Source organism: Haemaphysalis longicornis, unplaced genomic scaffold (assembly GCF_048455015.1).
Source record: "Haemaphysalis longicornis isolate Haplotype H1 unplaced genomic scaffold, Haemaphysalis longicornis Haplotype H1 scaffold_319, whole genome shotgun sequence".
Taxonomy (NCBI): domain Eukaryota; kingdom Metazoa; phylum Arthropoda; class Arachnida; order Ixodida; family Ixodidae; genus Haemaphysalis; species Haemaphysalis longicornis.
This window is the reverse complement of record NW_027526342.1, coordinates 182,927-209,091: the sequence shown is the minus strand read 5'-3', so window position 1 is coordinate 209,091 and position 26,165 is coordinate 182,927. Positions and strand designations below refer to the sequence as shown.

At 45.8% G+C, this 26,165-nt stretch overlaps 1 protein-coding gene across 3 annotated transcripts; it reads left to right on the top strand.

The window, feature by feature from the left end:
- The first annotated feature begins 2,480 nt into the window (after positions 1-2,480).
- LOC144177823 (procathepsin L-like) lies at positions 2,481-25,958 on the top strand. Of its 3 annotated transcripts, none has more exons than XM_077705404.1 (8): positions 2,481-2,708; positions 4,522-4,638; positions 7,373-7,515; positions 8,319-8,510; positions 22,443-22,634; positions 24,452-24,617; positions 25,333-25,438; positions 25,768-25,958. In XM_077705404.1, the coding sequence occupies exons 2-8, from the start codon at positions 4,533-4,535 to the stop codon at positions 25,865-25,867; spliced, it is 1,005 nt and encodes a 334-aa protein (XP_077561530.1). In that variant the 5' UTR covers positions 2,481-2,708; positions 4,522-4,532; the 3' UTR covers positions 25,868-25,958. The 3 variants fall into 3 exon arrangements, with proteins under 3 accessions (XP_077561530.1, XP_077561531.1, XP_077561532.1); XM_077705405.1 differs by having other exon boundaries at positions 2,664-2,724; XM_077705406.1 differs by lacking the exons at positions 2,481-2,708; positions 7,373-7,515.
- Positions 25,959-26,165: the final 207 nt, after the last annotated feature.

Genomic DNA, 26,165 nt, shown 5'->3' with positions numbered 1-26,165 from the left:
AGAAAAAGATAGCAGGTTGAAAACTATATTTTAACACAAAAATAACGCGAGCGCTGGCGCATGGCAACATTAACAAAAAACGCCAAGCAGATGGCGCGGCAGCAGTGCGAACACGGAAAAATTGAATTGAACTTAGCAAGCCGTAATTGTGTTCATTATGGGAGGACCCAGAGAGTAGGGCAACATCAGAGAGTAGGGCAGAGAGTAGGGCAAGTAGGGAGAGTCGGGCAGAGGGACAGAAGAGAGGCAACAAAGGAGTAGGGGCTGTAGAAGGCTATCGCCTGTAGACGAAATTTGTCGGGAAACGAGCAAGTACGCGGGCTGTTTTTTTTTTTTTTTTTTCACTTGCTGTCTTAGTAAGCACCCCACATGTATTACTAGCTAAACGAATGCGGGAACTACTGGTTCGACAGTTATATACTGCATCAAATGTGCCTGTGGTTTCGTTTCCTTTGCTCCAATTAATGGGGGCATGTATGCCTTGCGCCAGCAGTTGTAGTTGTTTGGAAGTGTTTGATCCACGTAAACTTCTTTTGGATGAATTGTTTCAACTTTAAGCCGGAAGGCTGAATCGAGGGAGAGACAGACAGCCCTACCGAAAATTTCGCGTTTAATTTGCCCAATAAAGGCTCTCGTCTAAATAATGCGCCCCTGGTGCCGACATGGAATGGGGTCTTGGTGCTGAAGCCGATGCCTTACCGACGATGACACGCCGGCTCGTTCTTCCCCAGCAAAGCGTTGGACTGGATGTCTGCGCACCGCGTCACCTACAAACGCTGCCACTGTGCCTTGCGGCGATATTCCGTTTCAAGATTGGTACAATCCCAGCGCCTCCTGCTCGATACAAAAGGTTAATTAATTCTGGAGATATGCCGCTCCTCACGTCTAAACCGACCATAGAGATACCGAACCAGTTGTATTTATTAAAGAATGCGCAGAATTGAGATAGCAGAACATCGCACAATAAAAAAGTACCGTTCTTGGAAAAATTACTCGCATCTCGGGCTCAAGCCCGGGGCGTTCATTCACAAACCCAGGATTCTACTCCTGCGCTACCGAGGCCAAACAGTGGAGCTTTGTATGCAATGCCGAATAAAAGGAATAGCGTAAAATAAAAGAATACCGGACTCCTAAAGGAAGGAAAAAAATCAATAAGAAAACGAACAAAAGGAGCGTTACGAGCGAACCAGTAGACGGCGCTGGGCGCGCACAGGAAATGCTGAACTCGTAGCCACAAGGAAGCTGAATCTCGTTACCTCCTGCGCATTTACGTCCGTGTGCCTACGTGTGAGATAAGGTAAGTCAATAGGATCGTCGCCTGAAGTGCCGAAGAAGAAACTCGCCGAAGCCATCGCGCCCAACGAAAACAAGCTTGTCGACAGGCAGTTCGAGTCGAGTGACGAAGATGTGGCCAAGCGATTGCCGCCCGTGTAACCTGCCTGTCCGTGTGCGGGCTGCGGCACGAGCGAGACATTTGAAATATCCCAAATCCAACCCTGACCTTGAGGGAAAAGTTGGTGCGATATTATATACCTTTGCGCGGTAGTCCGAGATAGCCGTAGACAAACAGCGTGTTATTTTCGCTATGCGGATGTTTCCAGATATGTTTATTTGGTGTTTACGTGGTCTTCTCTGGCTCTTCTACAGAAAAACGCTTAGTGAAGCCGCTGCAATACCGCTTCGCCGTGCACAATTGACGGTGTCGCAAATAGCGCTGTGCAAAAAGCGGCAATAAATATTACAGCACTCGAGGACACTTGCGGATACGAATGAACTTGGTAAGCAGAACTGAAGCCGACAACCATATAGAATGTCTAGTTCAACTACCTACAAAATCACACGCAGTGGCTGCTCGTATACGTACGGCAGTTGCCATCGAACCACCACTGCTGTGTATCAGCCTTTTTTCCCGAAACGGACGGTTGGCACTAATTATCAGAGGCGTTCGTATGAATTGTGCTACCGTGCTCGATTTTCGCAATTAAATCTGCGCAATTAAATGCAGTCTTGAACGGGTGTTCATTGCCGTGATTGGCAACTACCACAGTTCCTAGCCTTACTGATCTGTTTCAAACAATAGCGCATAGATAGTGTAAATTACAGTATAACGGTTTCGGCTGTACCATTTAGATCGAGCAAAATTAAGCCCTTGACCTCTTCTTTTATTCCGCACTTATAAATACCGTACTCAACTTGAAATATTCTTTGCTATAAAGTAAACGGCATAGTTTCTGCCTATCGAAACAAACAATAAATTATGTATTCAGCAGGCGCAGCAAGAAAAGTGTACAACCGATATTTCTAGAATTCTCGAACCACGGTGTTGCGATCACAAGTGCTTTTGGACCAAAACAGGCTAAGATAAGATAAGTCTTGCGGAGAGTACGGATTTAGGAGGCGATAGCTCGCACCATCTCTGTGTTTTTCTCTATCCACTTGTAAACACGACCTGAAAGCTTGAGCGACGTTCCTTGAGATGCAGATACGCGCTGATCTTGCCGAAAACAATGGCGATCCTCTGATGATTCCCAAAGTGAAACAGCTTGACTTGTTGGCAGACAGGTTGCATGTATGCCACCACACACAGTGACGCAATGCGGAAGTGAGATAAGCGGCTGCCCAGGTGATCTATAGTGCTTTAAAAGCCTCTCCAGAGCTCTCCTTGGGGTTCAGACGCCTGTGGGCCGTGGAAAGCCGTCTACTCGGATGTAAGTACGGGACCATGTACGTTGGCGCCTGTGTTTTGTATTGCCTTTTCTATGTCTTAATTCAATTTCCGCTCGTCAGATTCTTGGATCATCAACTATACCGAGCACCGACTAAAGGAAAATTGGCATGTTGCTTTTCAAACAATTCAGGAGGAAATAATGACATAGAAAACAGGCATGTTGAGGGTCATGCTTTGTTTTCAACGCATTTTGGAAGACGTGTTATCCCCTTCGATTGTTGTCAGGCCATGTTAGACAATTACCTGTACAGGCAATCTTCTTCTTAAGCTCGGGTGAAATTCAAAATCAGTCACGTATGTTTTGTCACTACTCAGATATGCGTTAACCAGCTATGTGCGACGTGCGTGCACTTGCTGTGTGCAATGAAAGTTGAGCCGCACTTTCCAGTTCCATATTCAAAGAGCTAATAACGAGTACTATGAAGATACAAGCGCTTTTTACCGCCTGCTATTTCTTACATTTCAACAACGAAAAAGTGCGCGCAAGTACGAAACTTTTCAACATAACTGCTTTGCTTTTCAATCCAATCGTTTCCAAATTCAGCAACATCACTCCACAGTAAGAACAGTTTTTTGAGTATCCTGAGGCAATTTACGCACGCTTTCGAGCTGGCAGAAATCTGCCTGCAATTGTCGCACTCGACCTCTAAAGAGCCAATACAGAAAGGGTACAAGTTAGAGCAAATACAAGAGTGCATGGTTCTATGAGGTGCTAAAAAGTAGAGACGTGATTTGCAAAGCAAAGGAACAAGCTAAGCTGTGGCAATACAACCTATGAAGATAATTGCCACAAAACATCGAGAAACATCGCGGAACTAACGTGTATTCTGCATCTCAACTTGCGGTAAAACAAAGGGCAGCAGGCTTCACCATTCGACGTAGAACGGTAGCTAATGTGCCTGCTGAAAAATATCATTTGTTCCTGCTGTTTTAGCGCGCAGCACTTTGGCCCCCGGTAGCGGGGTTTGGCGTTGGCGGCGTCGATAACCGCGTAACCTTAGAGCGAGCGAACGAGGCACCGAGGGAAGAAAGAAAATAGACAGGAGCGTCTGCCGAAGGTTTGAGGAGGAGGGCGGCACGCGCTGCTATGACTTCATCTCTCTCACTGCCTCCCCCTCACACTTTTGCTATGCGTCGCCGCCGTGGAGCTCCCCCCCCCCCTCACACAATCACCAGTCGCTCTTCCGTTCGGGGCACCCGAACGGGGTGACATTTGCGCGGGATGTTCAAACACAACTTCCAACAACATGCTCGGCGGCAGCGACGCGCTACGAGATAACGGCCGAGTATCGCGCCTCACCGTGCGTTCCCTGATCACGTGATCACTTCCTGAGGCGCAGCAGATATGCGCCAAGACCAAGAAGACTGCAGTTCGCCCTGCGCACAAATTTCGCATTAGGGAGTATAATAATCGTCGGTGCTTTTTAGAACATACAATAGAGGCCTCTCTATTGAAGAGGTTGGAAAGGCTTAAACAACGAGAAGGTAGCAATAAACAACACAGTATCACTATCCAACCAAGTAGCAGCCTTCAAGATGACTTATTTATAACACGCAGCAGATCTAAGCAAACTTCAGGAACTGTTTGTATTGTCATTCACATGCTTCGATGCCTGCAGATACGGTCGTCAAACTGAAATCTGCCACGTATATTTTTTTTGTGGTATTTTGACGTCCAATATGCCCACGGTTTAATAGTTATACTAGAAAAAAAATGCTTTCATGAATAATAAAACGATCGGAACAACACCTCTTTCAACGAGTTTCGCTGTTTTCTCGCACTGTTTTTTTAGGAAAAGTTACCATGACTCTTCACTGGCTTGTGCTGCTCGCAGCCATTACGGTCATTAGTGCTGGGCACGGAGAAGAAATTCTACGATCGGAGTGGGAGGCATTCAAGACAAAATACGGTAATGGCAAAATCTTTTAAAAACGGTTTTATTTTTTCGGCTTGCTTCACGAAAAAATTCCCGACTGTCTGTCTGTCTGTCTGTCTGTCTGTCTGTCTGTCTGTCTGTCTGTCTGTCTGTCTGTCTGTCTGTCTGTCTGTCTGTCTGTCTGTCTGTCTGTCTGTCCGATCGTCCTCCCCTCCGTAGGGCAAAAAAGTGCCCACATACCTGGTTGCTGCAAATGTAGGGAGACGATAACCATCTCAGAGACAGCAAGCCATCTTAAGACGAAAGGCAGGCCGAGACCTTCATGCTTAGGGACCCCAAGAAATACTTGCGGCAACTTTGCGCCGCCTTCTACTTGTTTTTTTTTAATGAGTGGTTATTTTATTTGAGTATTTGAGTATTTGATTTTTATTTCTTGGGAAAACCAAGGGGAGGCTGAGAGTAAAGGCGGACGTGGCCTGACAGGGGCCTCAGCCACCCGATTTATTTTGCCACAGGGAATATATATGGAGGTATGAGTTAATGACGAAAGGTGATTAGATGGACACGAAAATGTTCGCTTCGCGGATGAAGTCAAGGAGTGAACCTAGCGTTTGCTATTTTCTTATCGCATCCACGCAGCAGGGAAGTAGGAAAATTGATAAGAAAGATCAAATCAAATTATCAATCATCAATGAAGCAATCGAAGAATGAATCAATCAACCAATGAATGAATCAATGAATGAATCAATCAATCAAGCAGTCAATTAGGCAATCACTCAATAACTGAATGAATCAATCATCACGCCACCAATCAATCAATCAATAATTTCATCGGACAGGAAATCAAATAATCAATCAATCAAGCAATCAGTCAGTCAGTCAAATCAAATCCCCACTTACACATTACACATTTTGATTTCCCAATTTTTATTTCGAAATCATGTCTATAGCAACTTCACCGGGCGTTAAAAGCCCATCTACTTGCTTGGCATCGCTCCCTAACTTAAAGGAGCCATGAAGAGAAAACAAAAGTTTGTTTTATTCGAAAGATTAGGTGTTTCATAGTACCCCAAGCGCTTTCCCGGAAGCAAATGATGCTTTATTCACTGAGAAATAAGGCAATTTAAGCCAAAATTTTAAATCTCCCGCTAAAATTGCACATTTGGTGACGTGAGCAATGGTGTCACACGGGCCGGTCCATGAAACAGATACTTAGTATGTCGACTCCATATAGCACCCACACGCGGGAGTCGACCGAGACGGCGGCCATTTTAAAAATGCTAGTAAAACCTAGTGCACCCGCAGCCCTAGTCATGGAATCGCCTGATCCGGAGAACAAAACTCTCGCCGAGGAGCTCCGGCTTGCATTTAACAACCTCACACCACTTGAACGCTCAACGCTTCTAAGTGCACGAGCGGCAAGAGTTGTGGGATACGCGGTGGACGGGAAAGCGACCATTCCGCGATAGCCACAACAGACGAACGCCCTGCCGTCGGCACCGCTGCCTCGTCAGCGCCGTCGCCACGGACGAATACAGACTGGTACGTATGTGCCGTACTTTTATTACGGTTAATAATAGTTCAACTTCAGTAGCAGTATCGCTTATGCCAGTTGGCCGGTGTCGTGTATGGAAAGCCGTTCGCGCGAGCTCTCTGCTTCGACCAGAAAGATACGAGCGTCAATGCGCGGTGTTTACGGCATTTTTCCTCCAAGGTCAGAGCGCCTCGAACCCGAAAATTCGTCTGCGCGACGGCGAGATGTCGAGCTCGGCCAGGCGGTTGTTTCGTACGCATTGGCGCACACGCTTGCGTGTTCGTTCGGAACTTCAACCGTTTACTCCACCGTTCTTTGTCATAAAAAGAATGTGCAGTATGTTTCACGGGCATTTAGCTCGCTATGCAAACTGTAAGCCCTGCCTAACATGCGTTTGCTTTTGCCGGCCTCCGCCAATCGCAGAGCTTAGCCCATGTGACGGCATAGGTTCTGTTGCGGGAAATGAGCTGGTGGGTCGCATGACCATTCCCGTTTTTCCTAATTATGTAGCTTATTTGAGCGAAGTTTGCGTTATAAGTGGTGTCGTTATGGTTCTAACGAGGCAATCTTTCGAATGAACCAAACTTGTGTTTTCTCTTCATGGCTCCTTTAAGCAGAAATAGGCACATCGTTGAAGAGAGGGGCAGGCTGTGGGCTAATATGACTCTAATGCACCGACAACTTGAGTCGAGAAATTACCATCAATTCAGTACTTCTAGAAAAAATAAGTGAGGCAGTCTATCTATTATTCCATTTACACCAACTAATCATTGTATTCAATCACAATAACTTCAACTCGCGCAAAGATTCGGCCTCATCCTGTTAGGTGGTCGTACCACAGTTTCTGTATGCCTGTTTCGATGCATCGCGCTACCGAGATCACATTTACCAAATTTACCTTCGCCCAGGCACACATGCTTTGGGACACTGGAGTATTTTTAGCGATACCAATATTCCAGCAGTGAGCCAGGCGAAGTGAGCATGACCGCGCGTTTTCCTTCGTGAAAGGCACAAGCTGCTCGCAAATCTAAAACCTATGCTTCTTGTCTTTTGTCTTATAAAAATAGTAAAAAGTGACCTGAAATATTTAATAAAGCAAGATAATTCCAGAGCCTTTTCGTTAGGGCTGTTTTGTTTCCGTACGCGAGGTTGAGAAAAATAAACCCGCGCGATTGTGGAGATATTTACAATCCAGAAGAAGTCGCATTAACTTCACCTTTTCTTTGTATACAGGCAGAAATTATTCGTCCGCCGTTGAAGAACTCTTTAGGTTCAAGATCTTCTCTGAGAACAGCCTATTCATAGCGCAGCACAACACAAAATATGCCAATGGCCTCGTCTCTCACATGCTTGGGATGAATAGATTCGGGGACATGGTGAGTAGCGGCCATTGTTTTTATGTTACCATATAAATGATGCCTCAATAAAAAAATATATGTGTAAACATTGCTGAGAACTTAGACGGGAGGACTGCTGAAAGTTTTTTTGTTACTATTTGAGGTGGCCTTCTTCTGTAAGGATTAACACAAATCAAGACGATCAGAGGAGCTAACTTCAGCAGTTACACAAAGGACAGATTATCGAAAACTGGGTGGTCTCCGGCGTCGGTGCCAAGAAGGCAAAAAGGCGCGACACTAAAGGTAAAACTCCCTTAGCGGCGTAATAGTGAAATTTATAAATAAGCTTGAGCTGTACGTTCGAAGACCCAAGTCTACGCCTTCTAAAACATGAAGAGCGGCAAGAATAAAAACAACGCACGACCATTGAAAGTAACGTTCTTTCAAATCCGCTGTAGTTTACACTCCCCTTCTTGGTGGCTCTCGAATGGTTCAGCATCTTTATTGATTGATTGTAGCTTTTAACGCGCCGACGTAACGCAGGCGATGAGGCGCGCCGTAGTGGAGGGCTCCGGATTAATTTTGACCACCTGGGGATCTTTAACGTGCGCCGAAATCTCGATGCTTCACCATCCTTAACAGCCCACCTGAAGGCCTGAGTGTCTTTATTCCATTCGCTTCAGATTACCTAGCTTTGTATACTTGTGTCATATTCCCTACTTGTCAGCTTCAGTGTGAAAGAGGGCAAGAGCAACGGCTTTGAGCCAGGTACACGAATCTGGGTCGGTGGACTGAGGAAACATTTTTCGCTCAGTGATTTGTATCGCATCTTATGTCTATAGCTTCACCACGAGTTCGTGAATATGACCAACGGCTACAAGCGGAGCTCTTCAGGCCAGCAAGGATCGACGTATCTCCCGCCATCCAACATAGAAGACGCCGACCTCCCGACGTCCGTGGACTGGCGCAGTAAAGGCGCCGTCACGCCCGTGAAGAACCAGGGTCAGTGTGGATCCTGTTGGGCCTTCAGCACTGTGAGTACGCCGAAACTGTTTCCTGAAAACTGAACCTAACATCTGTAATGCCACGCGGTTATGCACTTCTTTCTTCTGTGATAATAATTCAGCCTAAGTGAATTACGACTTGAAATAATTTTGAGAAAAAGTAAAACCAAAAAGGCTGCATAATTACCTAGGTGTCAAGATGAAATACTCCACGCGCGGCTCTGGCGTTACTCTACGCATGTGCATAGGTCCAGTTTTCACGCTCAGTCACAGTACGCACTCAGACATACCCGTTCTCATTGGAGCGGTAAGCCATCTCTCAACCCCGGCAAGCCACACACGCATGCAGACGCCGAATAGGCCGTTCAAATGAGCCCATTTATCGGTCATCAGTGTGGCGAACGTGGCGGAAGTATTATCTGCCGTAGTTTGGGATCGCAAACATTCCCTGAACCATGAAAAGACACTGAACAAAAACCAGAGAGCATCAACGAACCACATGAATTCCCAAGTTTCCGAAACCGCGTGGCTCACCCTCACGAAAACAGAGGGCCCAAGCAGCGGTAGAAAAAGGCCTAAAAAAGATAAAGCAACATTGCAAAAAAAAAAAGTGCTTACATGCCCGCGCTTACATGTCCGGGCTCGAATGAGCGTTGTTAGTTTTTTCTCCCTCACGCAAAAAAATTACGCACCTTTCGTCCTCAAAAAGCGGGCCGGAAATAGCTCGGATTTCTTAATGCGTCACGCATTTCGCGGGTTCTCGTTTCAATAATGGGGCTTCCCTCTACTTGTGCACGTGGGAAACTGTGTTTCATGATTTCCCAACAACGATTGCATTCCTCGTCCTGATCCCCATTCAACTGGAGCCCACAATCTGGCCCCCACCCGGTACTCTCTCAATGCCACAACTGCGAGGCTCTAGGCACGCTAAATTTACCATATTATGTGGGGCTGTGATAAGAACCCCAACTACCCCCCCCCCCCCGGGCCTTCCCCTCCCCTGAACACTGGGAGAGAGCACTGTCCAGCTCGGACCCTGACGACCAGCTCTAGCTGGTGAAGAGAGCCCAAGAAGCGGGACGGACTCAAGGGGTCCCGGAATCAGCTTAAGACTAACTGCTCCATAGGGACGTTTATTCCTCCTTCTCCTTCTCTGCTCCAACATATTTGTGGAGCGGGATCAGGATCGCATTCGGAGAACAAAGAATACGGACGGGGAGGACGACGATCCGCCGTGACAAACTGGCGTAAAGGCAAGTTATCTTGTTCACTTACACTTGGAGATGGGCGGCATAAAACAGATTGTAGGGCAAAAACCAAATGACTCAGTACTCTATAGGAGAACAAGGAAGCCCGATATCTAAGCATCAGTGAAGCCAGGTTACGTTCTTGAATAGGTACAACCCGGAACTTCCAGCATATCCCTAGTGACATGTACTGGTTCCCTTTAGCATTCGTTTTATTCGCTCCAACGACTGCTAATGTAAGTTTGCTGTTCCGCCATGTCTGACGTACAGGCGTGCACTTGCTTATGTTAGACATAGCGCAGTGAACTGAAGTCGAATTCCCCGCCAGAAATTTCAGAATTTCTTCTAGCAGTTTTAAATAATAATGCCGTGTGGTGTCGCGTCGGCGACGGCCCCGAAGGGCGAAGCAGGAGACAAACGCCCGTTGAAAGAGTCAAGCCAAAAGAGAATAATTTATTCAATGACGTCATATATATACCCCGGGGTTAGCCCCCTGGTGGTAGAATCCCCGAAACTCCCAGATGCGAAAACCCCGGATACTACATTCTCCTTCCCTTAAATTTCTTTTTTGCAGTTCATCTTCCCCCCTTATAATGAAAAGAATAAAACGAGCAAATGACGTTCACATACTCTATACAAACAACTGACAGTCCACACAGCAAAGGTAATATCATCCACATGTCCAAAACTAACTGTCACTTCACTTAAATGTACCTCACTGTATTTGCACTGTGCTTCACTTCACACACTGCACTGTTTCCTTTCGCCTTTATCTTTTTTCTTCTTTTTTTCTTGTCGGCGGACTCGTCGTCATACTCGACGTCCTTGATCTTGGGCTTATCCTCTTCGTTGGCCTTCTTGGCTTCTTTCAAGATCGTGGGCCTTCCCTCTTCGTCGGCCTTCGCGGCGTCTCCCCCGGGCTTGTCAGCTTCGTCGGCCTTCTCGGAGTCTCCCGCGGTCTTGTTAGCTTCTTCCTCTTGACCCTCTTGAGGTTCACTTGTGCTCTCCAAGTTCAGACAGGTCGCTCGTAGTTTCTTTCGAAGGTCTGCTAGTTGCGATTTTAGCAGCCGCATTTCTTCACCCATCTGCGATTGCCTCCGTCTGCTTTCTGCTAGCTCAGATACATGACCCTGTAGTTCAAGGCGGAGCTGTTTAACCACTTCGCGCAGTTGATCACTTCCAGACTGGCTTTTGCCAGTATCGGAGCTGGTCTTCTTGACATCATAGTAGAATCCCTGGCGTGATGAATTTTCGTGTTGGTCCAGGTGGTTGACGACTATTGCCTTATCGTCGTCGAGTGGAGTCTCGATGTTTCGCAACGGTGGCCGGGTGTGTCGTTTCACAGGTGACGACGGATGCGCGGTTGCAGAACGCGGCGTACGGCAGGCATTCTTGAAGTGGCCGATTTTACCACACTGGAAACACGTTTTCCCCAGAGCGGGGCACTGTCGAAGCGGGTGCCACATCCTGCCACAGCGGCCGCACGCTGGAGAACGCCGAGCACTGGTCCGGGCGAACCTAAGCCTCGAATGTGACGGTGATGCACTTCTGTTTGTTGAGATTGTGGGGCGAAACTCGCGACGTGAAAATCGGGTGGGGCGCTGTTGAAATCGAAGCGGTCGAGCTCGCTGAGTCCCGTCGATCGCTTGAACTATTTCTTCTCTGGCTGCTCGATATCGTTGCAGCAGATCCTGGACTTCAGTTACGTTTTGTATGACTTGGATGGCTTTGTCAAACGTGAGTGCCGGGCCTTCTGTAAGCAGACGTTCTCTGGTGCGTTCTGACGCAAGTCCCACGAGGAGTTGATCCACGAGTGACGTGGCTTCGTCGGAGCCGAAGTTGCATTGTCGACCCACGTATTGCACACGACGCGCAAAGTCGATCGCCGATTCCGTTTCTGTTTGACATAAACTTCGGAACTGTATGCGGTTCGCCCGCTGTGATGTCGAAATGTCAAAGTGAGCCGCGAGGCCCTGAACGAGATATCCGTAGTCGTCGCCGGTGCTTGCGCCCGCCGGTCTGGCTGACTCGATCATGTGTGCAATTCGGTTAGCTTCCGTTCCCAAAAAGGTCTTCAAAAACGCTGCTTTGCGTCGCGGAGTGAATTTTTCACAGCCTGCTGCGATTAGGTATGTTTCGAACGAGCGGTGCCACTCGCGCCATGAAATGGCCGGCCTCCCCGGGCCCGGCAAAAATGGTTGCGGCTTCGCGGCTATGTCAGCCATCTTGACCCGATAATGAACGAAGTTGTGCCGCTTTACTTTCCTTTATGAAGTTTATATAATCCTGGCGCGAAAAATACTTGGTGCCAGTTGACGATATCTTGCAGTATCACCTGAAGGTTACATGTCGCTGGACGTATTTGCTGCGTGTCGCTCGATGCACGTCGATTTCGGCACTATGCTGCTGGCCGCCCTTTCCTCGCCGGTGCGGTCGTCTGCGTAGGCCTAACTCTCTATCGCTCTCGGCTAACTGTTTCAGCCCTCACTACTTGAAAATAAAACTTGCGGCCTTTTCGGCGGCTTACATGTTACTGCAGGAATGTCGAGCGCTTACATTTCGGACGGTTCTTGAGTCGGCTGCGCCATTGTGGTGTCGCGTCGGCGACGGCCCCGAAGGGCGAAGCAGGAGACAAACGCCCGTTGAAAGAGTCAAGCCAAAAAATAATAATTTATTCAATGACGTCATATATATACCCCGGGGTTAGCCCCCTGGTGGTAGAATCCCCGAAACTCCCAGATGCGAAAACCCCGGATACTACATGCCGTTATACTGTTTATCGTCTGCTTTACGCATAGGTCGGCAAAACAGAAAGAACTCACTCAAACTCAATCACAATTTTTTTCATTCACGCTGTACTCAATCAAACTCAGACTCAAAAAGTTCGTCTGTTCACAAAATCACTCGTACTCACCCATCAAATACTCATTTGTAATCGTACTCACTTGTACTCAGACTCATTTGTCCTCACGAGTATTCGTACTCAATCTGTACTCATGAGTACTGAATCTGTACTCATGAGTACTCACTCTGTACTCATGAGTACTCAATGAGTACTGCTGCTCATGAGTACTACTCATTCTGCACTCATGAGTACTACTCAATCTGTACTCATGAGTACTCAATTTGTATTACTCACGAATAATCAACTCATCTGCACTGTTGCTAGGTCGTAGCTCGAATGAAAAACTAAGTAGAAAAAATAAATTGTTTAATTGATTAGAAAAACACAGGTTACATATAAATCAGGACAGAGGAAGAAAACGTGTGACGCGGTGCACTGTCGTTGGGCAGCTTACTGCGCGAAGGCAAGTACATGTGAGAAAGCGAAACGGAACGTAAGCACTCGCGTTGCGTCTCGCGTCTCCTCTTGTTCTCAGGCCGGGTCGGGCTCAGGGGAGCTCGGGACTTAACGGTGCAGCCGTGGCCGTAAACTGCGTTTTTCTGCGTGTCTTCGGGTGTCAGCTTTTGTCGTCCGTTTTCTTGTTTGCACTACTCTTTGCACTACTGTACTCAGGAGTGCATATACTCAAGATTGCAAGCACTCGCAAAAACAGTATTCATCAGTATTGTACTCATGAGTGCTGTGTACTCTGCTGTGTACTCATGAGTACTGTGTACTCATGAGTACTCAAACTCGTGAGTACTCATACTCATGAATACTGTACTCATGAGTACTCATACTCATGAGTAGTGTACTCATGAGTAATGTACTCACGAGTAGTAGACTTACCCCTGTACTCACTCGTCATCGTACTCACTGTTTTTTTCTGGGTGTGTGATCACTCATCATCGTACTCACTCGTGAGTGTGAGTACAAATGAATACAAATGAGTGTACTCACGAGTGAGTACGCCGACCTATGGCTTTACGTTTCCCACTGGTTGCGGAAATGTAAAAAGAGCGAAGCAAGAATTTTTTAAACCACATAAGACACACTTGATGTAAAAGGTTTCACTACGTCATCCACTGCACCCTTCGTCTGGGCCATGCTGGGAAACGATGCAACCGTCCGCCTGTTTGAATTATACCTTGTTTTGGGGCGAAAAAAATAGCAGCTTATAGCACGTACATGTGACATCATTGCCGCTGTTACCCGGACAGTTTATTTTCTCAACAAAAACCCGACTTCACTATAACCAACCCAGTTGGAAGACAGCGTAGCTCGATTTGGGGGGAATAGGTGGACTTGGGCTTTGCGTGTAACGACGAAAACGGACCGTCGGTGGGTGGAACACTCGGATAACAGAGTGGCTACCTAGAGATGGAATGAGAAGTAAAAGAAGCTAACTGGATGGAGGGACGAAATAAAAATAATGTAGGTAAAGAATCGACTAAGGCCCAGCAAAACAGGAAAGGCTAGAGGAACTTGGGAGAGGCATTCGACCTGCGGTGGACGCAAACATGCTGGCTATTATGATAGCCTAGAACGCTCCGCGTGGCTAAAAAGTACTATTGTGCTCTCTTTGCAACATAACGATATATCGAAATAGTATCGAGGTCGGCACTGAACTATTTTGCTATTTTTCGTCAATATCCTTTCAGTTATTTTGATCAAGTTCGCGTTACTTCTAACTATTTTAAATATGATATTGGTGTCGTTTCCTCTTTATCGTGGGACAATGAACATAATAGCAGTCGTAAGGGGCAATGACCTTTCTTTATACAAGCTTTTTTTAATCACCTACAATACGAGTTCTTATCTCGTCTGGATGCATTCTACTGACTTGACCACGAGTGGCCAAATTTTGTATAAAATTCCTATGAAAGAACCTGGACTACTGCGGGCTAATTTTTAAGAATTCTGTATGATTTTAGGAGAGCGTACGTAACTGATACAGAAAGGAAAATTCTGACTACTTGTTCTTTTTATTTTAATTTCACATCGCATGATTTTATTTCCTTAAAGGTCCCTAGACGGTGCAAAACACATGCGGGGGAAACCAGCTACAACAAATCAAATGCGTATGCATGAAGGGTAAAATTAAAAACAGAATTAATGACTCACAGTGAAAAAAAAACAAGAAAAATACATAGCACCATGTATTATTTGCTGATGAGCAAATAATGGAAGCAAACTCAACTAATATAAGTGTGATACATAAGCCCGACGTGTTAAAAAATTGGCCGCGTATCTGCTCCTTTCGTTGCAAATGTCGTCAAAGGACGATAGTCTTTATCGACTTTTGCCAAGTAAATGCCTCCCTTCGCTTTACCACTCACCTCTCATGTTGTTCCTCTTGCGTCGCGCTCCACGCAAGGTAAAGACGCCAAAGGTTTGCTTAAATCATTTTAAATTTCCCGCGTTCCACTGCTCCAAACCGGGTGTCTCGATGCCAACGCTGCCGTGCGGCGAAGACGGGCGTGAATCGAGGCACCCTACTTCAACGTTTATAGAGCGGCGTTTCCCTAGTCCACGTGCGTTCCAAGCAGAACGTGGAACCTATCTAGTGGAACCTTTTGTAACTGTTGCCACTTGATTTCATGAAATGCCGCCAGAATCTATATGGCGCGGGCGACAGCAGGCGACGGCGGAGTGATATTTTTTTCTTCAGTTGATGAAGGATTTATTCTCGCCAAAAACAAACATGCGCGATTTTTAAGTGCGAATGCACTTTATAAGCGACCCTGAATTCCGGTGACCGCCGTCTGTCCACATAGCAACAGCTGCGGGTGCGCGCGCTCCTCGTCTTCCTTGGCAACTGGGGGAGATGGGCGCGCGCTGCCTGGCCGCTGACATGGCACATACCCACGTGGGGGATTGGCCAGGAATCTCCTCGTCTTCCTTGGCAACGGGGGGAGATGGGCGCGCGCTGCCTGGCCGCTGACATGGCACATACCAACGTGGGGGATTGGCCAGGAATCGGGCGTGAGAAGGGCTAATGCACCCGCTTAAAGGAGTAGTGACACGAAATTTTAAAGCTGAGATTCGCTCTAGCAATCAAGTACAACGACAACACAAATAGGTGTCTGTGAATAAATGCATCTTTCTTTCTTTGTAGTTGTGTGTGTGTGTGTGTGATCTCTCTTTCGCGAACATTACCGAACCCCACAAATTCAACTCCTGCATTCGCACTTTCACATTCTTCCGCTCGGGGAAATGCGCGGAATTTTTTATAAAGGAACGCTGCAAATATCACTTCTGTATTAATTTGTTTTCTTATATATGCATAATGTTTTGTTGTTCTTCAACAATATTGACAAGTATGAACATTACACTGGACTTAGACGGGCACATTTAGTTGTGACTATATAAGACTATTGCGCAGGCATTGTTTTACGTTGGCCGGGTGGCTGAATCGAGTCACAGATAGACAGACGGACAGACAGACAGACATACAGACATACCAAAATTTATGGGTTTAAGTAGCCCAAGAAAGACCATCTTCTTTAAAAATCGAGACACTCGTTTCCTCGCGCTGGAACGCTTCATAACGCGTACTAAAAAGAACACCGGGTCACTCGTTTACGCCTCGCGCTAGAACGCTTCGCTATTCAAAGACACACGACTTTTACAGCAAAGCTTTATACTACCTCTATCGCGCAACGGTTTCATCTCCACTGCCAAAGACGCCAAGACGCCGAGAATGCACTTATACACTCATGATTCGCCCTCCCCAGGTTTCACACTGTCAAATCTGGAATGGAGAGTTATATGTTTATATGCGTCAACTAAAGTTCAAGCGCGAAAGGAAGATTTCCAATCGGTGGGAAACTATTGCAAATCGGATCGTTTTCTAGTGTTATTGGAGACTTCAACTGTGTTTGTTCTTCGCGCGATAAAACGAGCGCAACGCCGTTTCGGGATGCAAGTACAGTTATTTTGAGTGATGTAATTAATGAAAGTGGTCTAGAAGATGTTGGAGCGACTTTTAACAATGAGCCCGTGTTCTTTACACACTTCCAAGGTACTAGCCATGCTAGACTGGACAGAGCGTATCCATCCTTAGAATGGATTCCAGATTGTCGAGAATACGAAGTTTGTCCGGTGACTTTCAGTGATCACTGCTTGGTTTTGTTTTGCATTGGCAGGAAAACAAAAAATAAGAATGCCTTTAGTTGGGAAGGGTGGAAACTAAATGGGAAGCTTTTAGAAGATCACGTGTTCGTAGCTAATACGCTTACGTTGCTAGAAAGTTTGAAAAATGAGGGCAGCTGCCATTGTGAAGGATGGGAACTCTTCAAACAGAGTGTAAAAATCAAAGCAATTGAAAGATCGAGCCTACTAAAACATGAGGCGACAAAGCAAGAAGCCTTATTGCGGGCAAACTTAGAAGCCTTGTTAGCCGAAGAATGCATGAAACCTGGCGAGTACAAAAATGACATACGAACAGTAAATCAAAAACTTGAAGCGTAGACACAGAGCGTTACCGTGGCGCGCTTGTAAGGGCAAGGGCTGAAAAGATCACTGCGGGCGAGATGCCGTCCAAACGAGCCTTAGGCCTTGAAAAATGGCATGCGCGGCGCAATGACATCGTGGAAATAGGAAATAATGGAACAATTACTCGTGATACAAACATTATAGAAACTGTCTTTTTTCAGTACTATAGTGGGCTCTTCGCAAAACATGAAGTTAATTATGAAATATTTAAGCGAGATTTTCTGACGTTAATGCCCAGATTAGATGAAGAAACAAAAGAATACTTGGAAATCCCCATTTCTCTTGATGAAGTCGTAAAAGCTATAGAGAATCTAAATCTTGGGAAATCCCCTGGACCGGATGGCTTAACGGCTGCTTTTTATAAGAAATTTAAGAATGAAATTGCGCCGGTGTTGCAAATGATTTTTAATGAGGCATACGATCTCGACGTACTACCCCCATCCTTCTCTACGTCACACACTGTACTGATCACCAAAACGGATGATGCCGACAAACTCAGAGATCTGAAATTTTATCGGCCTATATGCTTAACAAATGTAGACTATAAAATTTTAATGAAAGTATTAGCTAGTAGGCTCCAAACAGTAATGCAAGATATTGTAGGTTCACACCAGACTTGTGGTATCAGAGGGCGGACTATATTCCCGAATGTGCATAAGGCGCGTTGTATTCTGGAGTGTTGTGATGCCACACAATCTGGAGTCGCAATGCTCCAGATTGACTTGGAGAAGGCTTTCGATCGTGTGCCGCACGATATCTTATTTCAAATTTTAGAGTACATTAATGTCGGCAAAGTTATTCGAAATGGAGTGCGTATGGCGTACAGTAAATGTACAACCCGTCTTATAGTTAATAAGGCAGTTGGAAAAAGAGTTCAGGTGCAGCGATCGGTGAGGCAAGGATGCCCGATATCGCCACTCCTTTTCTGCATATATATTGAGACGTTTTGCTTAAGTGTCATTAAAAGCAGTAACATTCAAGGTTTTCGGTTGCAAATGACGGAAGTTCGACTACTAGCGTACGCAGATGACATTGCAGTATTCTGCACTACTAAAGAAAGCATTCTCGAGGTAGTAAAAGCCGTGAAACACTTTTGCTTAGCTAGCGGTAGTGCAGTAAACTGGTCTAAATGCTTAGGCTTTTGGCATGGCGAATGGCAGTCCACGCCAAGCGTTTTCGCCAACATCCAGTGGGTCACGAGTCCTGTTAAGCACCTGGGGGTGCCACTAGACAGTTATCAAGACAGTGACCCTTACTGGACCAAGCAACTCAAGGAACTTCGAGAAAAGACAGAGAAGTGGAAAGGGTGGGGTTTATCAATGTTTGCGAGAGCCACAGTTTGCAATTTTGTGGCAAGCTGTGGTATGTAATGCAAGTTTTGCATTGTTCAAGGGCTAATGTTCAGAAACTTCATCGTGTGTTCGCCGTGTTTATCTGGAGTTCATCATGGGAAAGAACGAACAGAACGAACCTCTTTTTGAAAGTGCGTGAAGGCGGACTTGGTTTATCGCACCTATTTTTAAGGCAAGTGGTCAATAGATTTCTGTTTCTTCGTGAAGTTGAAGACGCGTTTCTTAGGACGGTTTGTCAGCTGCGACTTGGAAGACTTTTGCCTGAATTTGTTGTGAGCTCTGAGTACATGAGGGGAACTGTACGTGCATTTTTTAAGGAGGTGGTGTGGTCATACCGTTTTCTTTCTGTGTGTTTTTCTTTAGAGTACTTAAGCGGGGTAAGTCGGAAGAAACTGTACAAAGATATCGTCGAGAGTGTATTGCCAGTGCCAATATACCGCAGCAAGTGTAATCTAAGGCCTGAGAGAGATGTACTTAAGCGAGTGAAAAGAATGACGGTCCCAGATGGAGTGAAATCTTTCTTTTTTAAACTCCATACTGGACCACTGGAAGTAAAGACCTGGATGGAGGAAAAGGGATGGTTTGTGCCATGGGGTGTGCACTGTTTTCTGTGTCGAAAGCCAGAAACAATTGAGCACGTGTTCTTGGACTGTTGGGGAGCGGTGTTCTTTTGGGACATCCTACAGCGAACACTCAAAAAAGACTTGCCTGTCCATGCTTACGGTATAAGTTTTTTTAATGTTGAGAATGAGGACGGTGTGTTACAATTATGCTGTATGGACTACATAGCATCTGGAGAAACAGGGTGGCGGTACGCTACTCCGACCCAGATGCCAGGCTCATCAGACACTACTTCAAAGAGTCAATAGGTTCTTTTGTACAGATACAAAAACTTCAGTCCTCTAAACCAGAGTGGCTACCCACAATTGAAGCATTGTTGGTAATGAAAGAGTACTGAAATCACCCCGCTTGCCCAAGAAGGGCTGCAGTTCTAGTGTTTGTATTGAGTATTGAGTGTACAGATTATCAGTTACGTGTGTCGTTGTTTTGTCATCCTGTCAAAGAAGGCAATAAAGAAAAAAAAAGTGTGGCTGAATCGAGTCACAGACATTTTAACGTACTGACAGACAGGCATACAGACAGACCAAAATTTCTGGGTTTAAGTAGCCCAAGAAAGACTATCGTCTTTGATTTTTAAAGACTATCGTCATTAAAAATCAGGGTTAAGGGTTCAACGGAAGAGAAACCCGTGACAGCTGGCGCATAATGGCGGCAAGCTCCACGGAAGGGCCATCCCGCTAAGATGCTGCGGAACAGAAGAATGGGGCGACAAATATCATGGTGTCAGCAGGTGGCCAGGAGACATGAAAAGATTGAACGGTACGGCGAGATATGGAGGCAGGAGACAAAATATAGGGTGGGAGGCTGAGTGAACTGGGATAGAATTTGTGGAACACACTACGCCAACAATTTGGCAACGAATTTCAAGCTTACAAGCCTAGATTCCTGTTTAGGGATTATGCGCTTACCGAATAAATAAATAAAGCTGCCTAATTCCAGACAGATTCAAGTGCGGCGGTTTTATAGTGTCACGAAGCCAAAGACGACGCAGTTGTCTTCAAGGAAAACACGTTTATTGGAACGAACTGTGCTCCCCTAACAACTCAAAGAATACACAGGCGGCGAAGTCAACAAAGTAACGTGCCCAGGCGAGCGTCCGCGAGTCGAATGCCGCGGCGTCTGCTCTGCGGTCATGTGTCTCTCGGCGCGAGGGCTTCTCGAAAAGTCGAATTGCATCCAGAACACTGTCGATCATAAAAGATTATTCTAGGCTGGTGACGTTAGTTCGCGACACTCACTCTATCAAAGGAGACAACACGTGCGGAATAAGGAATAGAACATGCGCTTCACTTGGCCTTCGGATATCAGAGATAACATAGCCCGGCGCAGCCGGTCGGCAAAAACAAAACATAAACAAAAAAACCCAGAACATGGTTCGTGGCAATATGCTTGACGAGGGCTTCACATAGGCGAAGCGTATTCAAGTGGAATACGAATTACTGGTTTGTAGGCCAGTGGTTCTACATCCGGGGCCGCATAACGTTGATGTCCTTTGAAGAAACCAAAAGTTCTCTGCCGGTGATGTTGTGGTGGATATGCGGTGCCATGTTAAACAATGGCTTAGAGTGACGCCGAAGTATTCATACCAGTTTCCATTTTCCGTCCTGAAAATTAGTTATTTGATAAAGAAGAAGAAGAAGAAAAAAGAACGGAAAGGCCGGGAGGTCAACCAGGTGTAGAGCCCGGTTTGCTACCCTGCACTGGGGGAATGGGGTTCAGGGAATAAAAAGGGGGGGGAGAAGAGGAAGAGATAGGAGTGGGAAAGCGCGCACTCTAGTCCCGTTTCGGGCACTATAGTCTTTCAAGCAAGTTCGTAGAAATATGAAGAGGCAGCGGTGACGGCGAAAAGAGGGGAATTTGCATTTGTATTGGGTTAGGTGTCACAAGCGAGCCATTGCACAAGTCCGGCACGTGGTTATTATCATGTTGCAATGCGACCTGAGCAGATGTGGGCTATACTGCATTACTCAATCGTATCTTAAGACACGGATATTACAGGATACATGCGCTGCTCCATCTTTAATGTACATTGAATACAATAAGGAGCAGAAAATATATCCTTCCAGGATGTTTGATGTTACTGCGAGAAAATATGAGTTATGGCTATTAGCAGTAACACATCGTGAATGATTATTTACAAATTCCCTGACCCAAGTTTAAGCGACATGTGTCACTACATTGGCATTTAAGCTTGATTGAGGTATCTCATGTGTGAGCGGTACATATTTTTTTTATTGCGGAAGTTTGCTATTCAGCATAAGGGGAAATTAAATGTACAGATACACCCCGGATTCCCGAAGAAATCGGAGCAGGGGGCTATGATGTGGTCCTTGTATCCACGCCATGAAGTCTGGCGGACGTCCGGGGCGCAGGCCGCAGGTGGCGATGTGCACAGCGCGTAGGCTTCGCAGAGCAGGGCAACTCCACACCAGGTGCTCTGCTGTAGCCTGGTCAACTGGAGCGGGGCAAAAGGGGCAGGTGGAGTTGAACGGGGCATGGTATTGAGGAGGCCAGGACCTCGTCACAGCTGGCGTGAGGGAGACTCCCAGGCGAAGACGTCTGAGCAGGACCTCATCTTGACGAGACAACCCGCCAGGGAGATCTGTACCGCGCGGGGGTATGAGAGCGCGCGCGGTCCGCATGACTGAATTGAAACATAGCATCTGACTTGTGCGGAAATCGTAGTCCCTTTCGCAAGCCATCTATAAACCTATTGCAGAAAAACCTTACGTATTCCAGACATGAAATAGTTTCCATATTTTCACACATTCGGTTAATAGCAGGAAATATATCAGTTGCTTTCACTTAGTTGGAAGTACCAACAAGAGAGGCATCCTGGCCGAGAAAAAAAAGCCACAAATCACTAGGGCAGTAGCAATTAACGCCAGCTAGGCACAAGCTTACGGAAAGTTGTTGTGGTTTTCTGTGTGTACGCGACGTCTTACGTCATGAACTGATTAGAATTTTCTACGTGCTTTCAGGGCTCTAATTTATTTCAAATCTGTTACGTGTATCTTAAGATAACATTGCAATTATATCATGTCTGTCATAATTTAACGAAAAAGTAGAATATCTAATCACCCACCTAGAACGAAAGGTTGACGAAGTTATTTCCAGTGAAAATTTCTGTTTCACAAGATCGCGAAAAGCGAGGCCTGAATTTAGAATTCGTATCAAGATCAGCACTGAAAGACGCGAATTCGAGTTTTAACTTTGCTGATACATATCACGCTGGGTCTAGATGTTTTTAATAGATTTATATTACACACGTTTTGTTGAGATAGAAAATAGAAATATAGAAATAGAAACGGAGGCTTTGTTAGACTCCACAATTCCTTTACCTTTTTTTTTCTCATGCCAGACTGGATCCCTCGAGGGGCAGACCTTTAAAAAAACAGGGAAGCTGGTCTCCCTGAGTGAACAAAACCTGGTTGACTGCTCGCGTAACTATGGAAACAGCGGATGCAATGGAGGCAGCATGGAGTATGCGTTCAGCTACATCAGGTCGAATAGGGGCATCGACACTGAAACGAGCTACCCCTACCTGGCCGTTGTGAGTATCTGTAGGTAAAGCTCTTGAAAGCGCCGCAGTGGTAAAGAGAAACAAATATCTCAGATGCTTTCATTGAAAACACGTGAGGAGGAAGAGCCTGGCCGATTAAAATGTAAATTTGATACGCAGGCAAAATTTGGCGCCATTATCTCTGAACCAGTAATAGACACAACACTGAAAGAATACGGGAAAAATCGTTTGTGCAAACGACTGCTTAAACCTATTATTTACTAGGGCGAAAGCCTTAAGTGCCCCGTTCTGCCGAAAGGCGGCGTGGTTGTTGTAGTTGTCAGGTCAAGAAAATGGCCGTAAAAAACACATCTGGGATCCGAAGGGGTTTGCATTGGGCTGCAGAGTAGCACCGCGGTCCTCTGCCAACTGCGCTATCTCTTCACGTTGCCAGCGTGGAACGAAAGATGTCCTTGTTGTTGTCCTTTCTTCGTGGCACAAACACACTTGGGGATTGGCCAAAGTTCGAACTATTGAGGAGATAACGGCACTGCTTTAGAAAAGTCACAAAACTATGAACTGGAAGCGTAAAAGTTGTAGAATGTTGCGTGCCGCGTGACGCCTGAACTTGCTTGCACGTGAGTATAACAGGTGCACACCAAAGCGAAGAATTCTGATTCCAGGGAAGCTGCAGCCTGGCCAGTCTGTGTGCCGACGATATTCGCTCCGTATAGGACGGAGAAATAAAAGCCAAGAAAAAGATGCGTACACGGTGTAGTAGAAAAGAAGCCGACTAACGTGATTCATGTCAAAAGACACAGAAACAAAAGGGAAGAAAGAGATGGAAATACGATGTGCCAGCTAAAGAAGTTGTAAGTATCGCTAGGCATTTGCCTTGAAAGTACATAGGCAGAGTTAAGTGTCCCGAGAAACTTTTATTGTACTGACTTATGTGGGTGTGCCAAGACACGCTTTACATGCTTTCGAATTTAAATGAAAAATTAAAGCCCTTTCTTTAATAAGGGAGTGTTGAAACCCGAAGCTTTCTCACATGCAACGTGAATCAAGGTCAAAGTCCAAAATCTAAATTACTTCGACCGCGTCGCAATGGCACAATCGAATAGATGTCGGCTTGATAACGCGAATGATCAGGTTCGATTTCGAACACAGGCAGCGTTTTTTTTTTTATCCTTGGGCACTCGATGTGCCTTTGTGGAAATCGATTGTGAGTATGACGACCATTACGCGAGTAATTACGGTACTTTACAAAATGGCTTTGTCTAGACAGATCCTACGGGCGGGAGAGAAGAACGCCAGGAACCAGTGCAAAGGGGGCAGGGTTTTTCCTCTCGATGACAGACACTAGGCATCTGCTCTCTTGAAACGTTCTGTATACATGAACAGACTTATGTAAATGTGGAATTGTTGCGCAGGCTAACACAAGGCCTCACTCAAAAGGCAGATATCTTTAAAAAACACATGCTCATGCAATAATGTATAACCTCACAAAGAGTTCACACCATTTTTCTTTAAACTGCGAGGCGTGACAATTCATGGTCCGTGTGCATTCCGCAAATACGTAGTATACAGAAAGCATACAGGCAATGATTTTGCCCTTCGTTGAGCACAAATACGTAAAGACTGCATCGTATGTTTCAATTAAGCGAAATCATTTAATTCAGCTATTTTAGGAAATAATATCTGTTTTAGGTACGCCTGGGAACGCCACACTCAGCATGAATTGCTTATTGCCTAATTCCGTATATACGAATGGTTTCAGTAGGGTGGTTAAGGCCATGTTTCTTGCCCACAATGCCTGTAGAAAATTGTGCGAGCCTGACGAGCAAGCCTAACTGATGACATTTCAGGACGGCCAGTGCAAGTTCAAAAAAGAAGACATCGGTGCAACTGTGACCGGTTATGTCCGCGTCAGGCAGTATTCCGAAGCGGAACTCAAGAAAGCCGTGGCAACTGTCGGACCGGTTTCTGTCGCCATTGACGCAAGCCGGAAATCTTTCCAGTTTTACAAAGAAGGTAACGGTCCAGAAGGAACACCGCACAGCTAAGTCCTAGCAGCAGTCCCTGACAAATATCTTGTAGTTCCAACAAAACTTTTTCTACATTTCACATTGTAACACTTCACCTTCGGTTAGATATACGTAGGTGTATATCTGAGTATATAATTTCTTGCGATTTAATTGCGCGGTGCTTTTCTTGAAAACATTTTGAGAGCTCCATGACTAACGTTTTACGTTTCAAAATTGTTTACGCAGTAATGTGTTCATGATGCAGTTGCTTGAACGTGACATCATTTCCTTAACTTCTCTTTTTGCTGTCATAGCTTTAGCCAACGTTTACACTGGAAACAACAAGTTATTGTCGTATGCTTATGAGAAATGGTACTTCCAGTGAATGTGCAAAAAGGTTTTGAACAGGGATACAATTCGATGTTGACTCGTTGCTGCGCACATATTAGCCGTAAGAAGCTTCGTGCTGTTGAACGCTCGTTATATTAGTGCGCAAAAACACGCCGTCTGACCCAACAGAAAGTGTGATGCGCTAGCGGAAAGAGTTGTAAGGTGTTTTCTATCGCCAAAAAAAATCATTTCCGTAGTATACTCCTGTACGGCGCTCGAGGAACCGATCTGTCCCGTATGTATTTCTTAAGTCATTCTGCTGCTTACTCTGAACGCACCACCGGAAAGAGCAGTGATGCGAACTCGTTGCAAATGCGTTTGCCGCAATGCAGGGGTGTACGACGAGAAGGAATGCAGCAGCACCAGGCTTGACCACGGTGTTCTCGCCGTGGGATACGGTGTTCGTAACGAAACGAAGTACTGGCTTGTGAAGAACAGGTAAGGCATAAAGTGCTCTAATTCGGATTTGGTGTTCTTTTACTGGCGCTGTTGCTGTAGTCACTGGCTCACTCTAGTGTCTGCAGTTTTTTTAGACAATGGGGAACCTAATACGACCGGTTTGGCATTATAGCTTTACTGTGCTCCTTGGCTGCACGCGTCAATGATTATTTGTGAGAACATTATTGCTCTAAATATATGAATCGTGAATACTGCCAATGAGCCTTGTCAAAGGTCGACACTTCTTTGCTGTTTGCTTGTGCGACTTTTCAGCGATATGTTCTTATTATAAACGCCTTGTACCATCTTCCAATATCTCACCACTGCAGCTGGGGAGAAGGCTGGGGCGACAAAGGCTACATCTACATGTCTCGGGACAAGAACAACCAGTGCGGCATCGCCACTGACGCCACCTACCCTCTTGTCTAGTTCTTTTTCTCCTGTGGCACCACCCCTGACGCGACCTACTTCTAATTTAGTCGTTTGGCTTTCAATAAAGTAATGCACGTTGGTGTACGTAGTTGCTTGCCTATAGTTATCTATCGAAAACCCAGAGGCATACGTTAGATCTAGGCGTGTGTGTTCGTACGTCTAAGTAATCAGCGTGAATAACTCAAAAACTCTGATCCCGGAGTCAAGTGTGTCGCTACATTGTGTTACACGATGTCAAGAAATTACCCAGGCCCAGACAGCTTTGTTACTGTAGCTCCCTCTGGTATTGTTCATG